The sequence below is a fragment of the Musca autumnalis genome, unplaced genomic scaffold (genome assembly GCF_047663935.1).
Source record: "Musca autumnalis isolate F117 unplaced genomic scaffold, ASM4766393v1 scaffold_1, whole genome shotgun sequence".
Classification (NCBI taxonomy): Eukaryota; Metazoa; Arthropoda; class Insecta; order Diptera; family Muscidae; genus Musca; species Musca autumnalis.
The window spans coordinates 99,228,895-99,236,397 of record NW_027411644.1 but is presented as its reverse complement, the minus strand read 5'-3'; the positions used below and the strand labels follow the sequence as shown (position 1 = coordinate 99,236,397).

General features: G+C 33.8%; 1 protein-coding gene across 1 annotated transcript; it reads right to left on the bottom strand.

Moving 5' to 3' along the window:
- Nucleotides 1–709: 709 nt before the first annotated feature.
- On the bottom strand, nt 710–2,566 carry LOC141394702 (uncharacterized). The gene has a single exon (XM_073969532.1). The coding sequence runs from the start codon at nt 2,564–2,566 to the stop codon at nt 710–712; it is 1,857 nt and encodes a 618-aa protein (XP_073825633.1).
- Between the last annotated feature and the right edge of the window lie 4,937 nt (nt 2,567–7,503).

Here is a 7,503-nt window from a genome sequence, read left to right as displayed (position 1 = left end):
TTATATAAATGAAGTACGCCGAGTTATTCTAGAAGAACGAACAAAGTCTATTTTAATTTTATAAATATAATTTTATTTTTTAATATTGGGACAATTTAGTCGTGTCCCTATTTTTTGTCATTCCCGTGCGCCAATGTGTTTATTAAGAAAAAATGCTTTAAACCGGTTTTTTGTTTATATGTAATCTGTCATTCCCGTTAGTTTTAAAGATAATTTCTTAAGCCTTCATTGAATTATATTATAATTTGTAACAAATTTTGAAGATTTCCACATTTAAATCTAAGAATAGTCACGTTTCTATCATTACCCTGGACTCTTTACTGTGGGTATATTTAATGTAAATTTATGATTGTTCAATATTTAAATATCATTTCCGCTGGTCTATGTCATTCCCGTGGGTTAAAAAATCCTTAAAAATACATGACCCGTTGCTAATTTATGCATAAAATTGTCTTATAAAATAGTATCAGCCGAAAAATATTTATTTAAACCCAAGAGTCAGACATATCTCATCACCACATTCCAAATTGCAGGCTTATAGGTCTACCCATTGCAGCATTCAGCATCGAATTTTCGTGTGAATTTTTAAAAATCCTGGCATATCTCATAACGTAGAGATTCGCAAATTCATCAATAAAACACAATTTACAAAAAAAAATTAGTTATTTATTAAATAAATAAAATTTATAAAGTAACATCTAATAATAATTTAAATTTCTTCTTCGGCCCGTTTACAAAGATATCGTTTAGTCTTTTGTAGAAATTTACCACGATTTGGCCAATACAGTTCAGCTATAAAGCACGCAAATGAGCAAGTAAAACACACAGCAAATACAATAACAAGTTGTGTAATATCTTCCAAACGGACTGGTTCAAAAGTGTTGGGCACGCTCATATCCAACAAACGCATACGTTTCATTTGTAAGGCTTCAAGAAAACCAAATTCTTTCCAATGTTTTTTCAAACCACTTTGGATTGTACGATCGATTAAAATGTCCAAGTCGTCTTTAAAAGTGGAATTCACCTGCAAAGATAGTCCCAGTCCGAGCATACGAACAAAACACATGTCGGATAAGCGAAACAAAGGTCTAGAGAAAAACTTTTGTTGTTCCTCATAAAGTGGCCACTGGGCTGAAGTAACGGCATAGAAATATTGAGGGTTATAATTATCACGCAATTCATATAACTCCCTGAAGGTGGGAACTACCTTGGCCACGGCTTTATAATCTGAAAGGTTGCCATAAACATCCAACAGTGCAAATTCATCTCGTTGTATGACATAACGCATTCCTGTGGCTTTCATAGCCTCCAAGGATGAGATTTCGGCTAATGTTGGTGGTTGCGTTTTATAAGATTGTAGGTAAGTCACGAAGGTTGTGTTAAAAATGATGCCAGCTAAGGAGACCATGATATAGAGGCAACTTCGTATACCAACAAAATTGTGTTCCATTTTGTACGAATTTCCTACCAAGCCATTGAGAATATAAATACACAATAGCAGATCTCTTATTCCAATAGGGAGACCATCAACCCACATTTTTGAAATCAGAACCATGGTAATTACCACCGAAGTAATAAATATGAGTGAAAACGTGACCATATCAAAGACCTCTGTGTAAAACATATAGCCCGGCATTTCTTTGCCAACTGGAATCATTATACACCAATCCATATAATCGTAGACCTGCGAAAAGTCCATATCCGAGCCCATCAAATTTATAGAAAGTTCGGCAGACATGTCATATATTCCTTCCTCAACCAGTTTGTCCCAATTGCTGGTAACAAAATTCGTGTCACTGTCACCAAAATTCGGTATCTCTATGGTGGCATTATGTTGTCTGGCAAATGCCGCAATCAAATGTCCAACATAACCACCAAGTATAACTTCGCCGTTGGCTTTTCTTCCCAAGGAAAATGCCTTATTGCTGTCCTTGTTCATGGCAATTCGTATGGTCCGCCCATGCATGTTTTTGATGGGATTATCGTAAAAAACAAAATCCTTCGATTTCAGAACTTTTTTGGTCAGCATCGAAAATTTTGGAAACAATTGAATCACATACAACTCTTCCTGGCTAAGAAATTCGGAATCTTTTACTGCCGCAACATGAAAAGCTTTTCTTTTAACACAATACTCCAAGAGTTTCCTTAAATATTTCGCAGTTACGTTTCTGCCCGCCACTAAAAATAAACGAGTTTTTATGCTGCGTCTTAAGGATGTCCATAACGCCTGCAGCAATTTCTTGTCCTTCTCTTCATTTCCCCATATGGTTACCAATGCAAATAGCTCTCGATTAAAATTACGCCACAGAAAATATGAAGTTTGTCCCCTGAAATTCATCACCGAAATATTGTAAACTTGCATACATATTCGCAACACTTCATCCTGATTATAGGTCATGTTGTAGTATTCAGCTTCCTTAGTATGACTTGAAAAAATCATGGTATGATAATCACGCTCCTCTTTGATTAATTTTGTGATCTCTGCTATCCTTGCGCTTAGCGCATTTTCAATGGACATTGTTTGCAGGAAACTTAGCAGAACAGTGGTATTAGTTAACGTTGTCATTTCTCTTTTACTACTGAATTCTTTGGACATTCAACTTCGTTTAGAAATTTTTATGAATGACTGACATTCCGTCAGTGATTACCGGAAGGAAACAACTACTTTGTTTTCGATGGAAAGAAGGTTAAACGCTACGTAGGCTCAAGGGAATGGTCTTTATGCCAGTTATAACGTCATTAGTATGTCACTATTAGTTATTGGTATGGGGAAAGGGCAAATACAACAACAAACTGGTTTTTATTGTCATTACATTTATGGTAAGCATGACGTCATACTAAAACATAAAACACGATTATTTGTCGTTATTTCTGCACCCGTCTATGTAAGGCTGTTTTGTCATAGTTATTGGTCGACCTCGATTTCGTGATCCTTGGGGATTCCATTCAAGGGCGATCCTGTTTATGCTATGAACAATTATTCTAAAGGTAAGACTAAACCACCTCAATTTTCTACGTTTATGCATCGACTTCTGGTTCATTATGTTCTATACACAGGAAAAATAGCCGCCCCGGAAATTTTAATTAAAAGCTTTATCACCAGATTTTCGTCGAATGGCGACAAAATACTACGAATATATTGGGAAAATGTTTATCAAATATGAAATGTTACTAGAAAGCGATCGATAAACGATTTCAAACAAATAATTTATTGAAATTTGTTTATGGTTGTTAATAAATTTCTGTTGTTAAAATGGTTTTTAACATATGTCGCATGTTCTCGCTCTCAAGAGCGAGAGAAAAACTTTTTTACGCATAGAGAGAGAGAGCGCTACAACAATGTGCTGTGGTTTTTATTGAGATGTGAGAGTCGTATTTATTGCTTTATGAATTAGGTTTATGCACACAGAAAAAAAAAATTGTAGCCATTTGATAAAGAAATTCAAAGATTCAACCAAAAATTTATCAATTTTCCGGCAATAAAAAAAAATTGTCATATTGACAAAACTCGATAAAATGTTGTGATCACAAAGTAAAAATACATGTTGATAAAATAAAATTGTAATATTGATTAAAATATTTATCGATTTTTTTATTTTGTACTGATAAAACATTTCACATATTGACAAAAATATTTATCAAAATATTCCACATTTTGCTTGATAAAAACAAAATATTTTCTTGATTAAAAAAATTGTTGAATGCATTTTTTCCAATCAATAAAAAAATATTCATATTTACAATTATTTTGTAGTTTTTTTGTTAAATACAAACCCAAACGCCACAAAAAAAGATACATACACACATTTATAAATGGTGGTGGTTATTTATTTATTATTTGAAATGCCAAGAACAAAAGCAACACCAGACGCATAGGTACATAAAAAATAACAGATGAAAGAAAGAAAAACGGAATGGAATAATTAATAACAGAAGTACATAATTATTTAGTGCCACACATTAATTTTAATATAAGAAAACAAATAAATCACTTTTAAATATAAAATACAGGGAACATCATTAAACGTTGTGAAATAAAACACATTCTTCTGCCACATTGAAAATCATCAGCGGAAAATGGATATCTGTAATGTGAGAAATAGTACATCCATATATGTTTCAAATATATAAAATGTTTTGATGTTATTACCAATATCACATGCGGTTGCTTCTTTGTCCAATAAAATATTCTTATTATCCTTTTTCATATTCGTGAATTCAATTATAAAATGTATTGGCCATTTAATTTACTTGAAAAGCACCTTTACTTTAAGAAAACACACAAACACAGATTTATGCACTACCGATCCACATACAACGACTGCTTTAAAGGAACTGCCAAAATAAACCAAACTGATGGTTAAAAAATGTTATCTGCCTTCCTAAACCACCAAGCAAAAAAAAAACATGAGAACTCGTACCGTTTTTTTCTTTCCCTCTTCGTTTGTTAGGTTAATAAAAATCAGCAACAAAAAACAGTAACAAACTTACATACAAGCCTTCACCCGAGCACAAATAAATAAACAAGCCAAATGCCACACAAACGCTCCATCCCTTCATGCCTCAAAAATTCCATGACCATGCTTTGAAATATACATAGCAACGACACTCGCATCTCAACAAAAAAAAAAACACAGCACATTGTTGTAGCGCTCTCGTTATGCCCTAAAAATGTTGTTTCTCTCGCTCTTGAGAGCGAGAACATGCGACAAACGTTGAAAACCATTTTAACTACAGAAATTTATTAATAACCATAAACAAATTTCAATAAATTATTTGTTTGAAATCGTTTATTGATCGCTTTTTAGTAACATTTTCATGTTTGATAAACATTTTCCCTATATATTCGTAATATTTTATCGCCATTCGACAAAAATATGGTGATAAAGCTTTTAATCAAAATTTTCTGGGTGGCTTTTTTTTCTGTGCAATGTAAAAATGTGAACATTGGAAATAATTTTTGAACACTATTAATAAATTGAATGAATTTGTTTTTTTCTGTGTATTTCTAAGCATGGTGATGACATTTTTGCAGCATGGAGGAATGATGCGTTTGTGTGGCATTTGGATTTTTATACCCTACATCACTATGTGGAAAGGCTATTATAAGTTTGTTTTTTTTTTTTTTTTAATTCATATAACACCGCGAAATATTCATCGGAGACCCCCAATGTGGTATACCAATCTTCATATCTCGGCGAGATAAAGCGATTTTGAGATGTGTGTCCGTCCGTCCGTGTGTCCGTCTGTCCATTATAAATTGTAATCAATTTTAAATTGTAATCGATTTTGTAGCTTCTCTGTAGGTCGCAATAATAGTCCGATCGCCTCGAAATTTTAAATAAGCTAAGAGTATATGACAAAGAAGTAGCTTGCAATTTGAGATGGCGATCAGATAATATTTAGAGGGTTAAATGGACACCAACTTTTGTGTGAAAATTGTGAAAAGTTTTAATATACAGCTTATTTCTTTATACCTGGAACAGACATTGCGGGCAAGTAAGCTATACTTGGAAGAGGAACGCTTGACCTTTCTATTGATGACAATTGCATTGGTGTACATGATAAGATAACAGAGTTACAGCCTAATATACCCAGTTTTTTGTTTGTAGTGTTATCATAAACACGCTAGAGGTCGCAATTACAGCTCAATAGTCGCGAAATTTTGCTGGAGGTAAGAGTTTAGGTTGAAGAAAATGCCTATAATGTGCATGATGATCTGATTTTATTTAGCGGGTGACATAGACCATACATCAAACATCTATCTATATACACTGGTGGCCAAAACTAAAGCAACTGAAGTTGCAAAGAGAATAAATGCTCTGTAACTTTTATAAAAATAAACATATCGTAAAAGCTCTTTCAGTTTTAAATTAGGTATTTTATTCACTTTTAAAAAACAAAAAACATAAATGCTAAATTCATTTTGAAGGAAAAATAAAATATGGAAAACTAAATTGACCCAATTTTTGCTTGGTCAAAACTAAAGCAACTTTTTAACTTTTTATTTTAAAATAAGTAAATTTGGCTAGTAATCGATAGCATAACCATTATTTTTGATAACGGCTGCACACCTGCGGGGCATTGAATCAATAAGACGCTCAATTTGATCCTTGGGTATGCTACTGCAGGCATCCTGAATCCTTTGGAAAATCTTGTGTTTGTTTGTTTCCGAATCTCTCTTGATTTTCCTGTCTACGATACTCCAAAGGTTTTCTATGGGGTTAAGATCAGGTGATTGTGCGGGCCATGACAAAACCCTGATTTTTGACTCCCGCAACCAATCCTTGACAAGTTTTGATGCATGTTTTGGGTCATTGTCATGCTGAAACACCCAAACAAGCGGCATATTTTCCTCAGCGAATGGAAGCATCACGTTTTCCAACACATCTTTGTACACAAACCGATCCATAACTTCCTTTATTTCATGGATAGACCCAAGTCCATAAAACGAAAAACAGCCCCACACCATTACCGACCCTTCTCCATGTTTGACAGTACCCTTGCAATACTGCGGCTTGAGTCTTTCATTTTTTGGCCTCCTGACCGTAAAATTTTTTGTGTCTGAGCCTTTAATATTAAACTTAGACTCATCCGAGAACAAAATATTTCTCCACTGAGCCGGATTCCAATTGATATGTTCGTTTGCGAAAGCCAACCTGGCTTTCCGATTCTTTTCAGATATAAACGGGTTTTTTGATGGCTTCCGGGCATGCAGGCCAGCTGCCACAGGTCGTCTACGCACTGATCTTGAGATTATATCCAATGATAGCTCTCTCACCAACTCTGTTGAACTCTTAAATGGGTGTTTTTTTATTTCTCTCACAATTTGTTGATCAGTGCGGACTGAAGTTTTTCGCGGCCTTCCTCCGTGGTGGACTGTCACTACTGATCCAGTTGCATAAAAACGACTTATAATACAAGAAATCACCGATTTATTTATGCAATATTTCTCCGAAATCATTTTCTGTGATAAATTATTTTCATAGTCACTGATAATTTGCTGTTTTATCCATGTACTGTACTTGTTTCTAGCCATTTTTATAATTTTTTTGGCGGTACTTAAAAATCGATAACAGACACGTGCTGTTGTGATAATAACTTCTTAAACATGATTTATGACAAGCGAAATAGGTGTAGAAAACAAAACGCGATAATTATAACGGTAAAAACAACTAAAATTACAGTGATCATATGTCTGTACAGTAGAGTTGCTTTAGTTTTGTCCAAGCCAAAATTGGGTCAATTGCATTTACCTGAGATTATTTTTTATCATAAAGTGAATTTTGCATTTATGCTTTCTATTTTTTTAAAAGTGAATAATGTGCGTAATTTAAAACAGGAAAAACGTTCACGTTATCTTTATTTGTAAAAAAGTTACAGGACATTTATTCCCTTTGCAATTTGAGTTGCTTTAGTTTTGGCCACCAGTGTATATAAAAAAGAATGATGTTAGTTACTACGCTTATAACTCAAGAACCGCTGAAGTGATTTGTACAATTC

Bases quoted from the DNA above. Each gene is read 5' to 3' on its own strand.
- LOC141394702 (XM_073969532.1), bottom strand. From the start codon at position 2,566: ATGACAACGTTAACTAATACCACTGTTCTGCTAAGTTTCCTGCAAACA.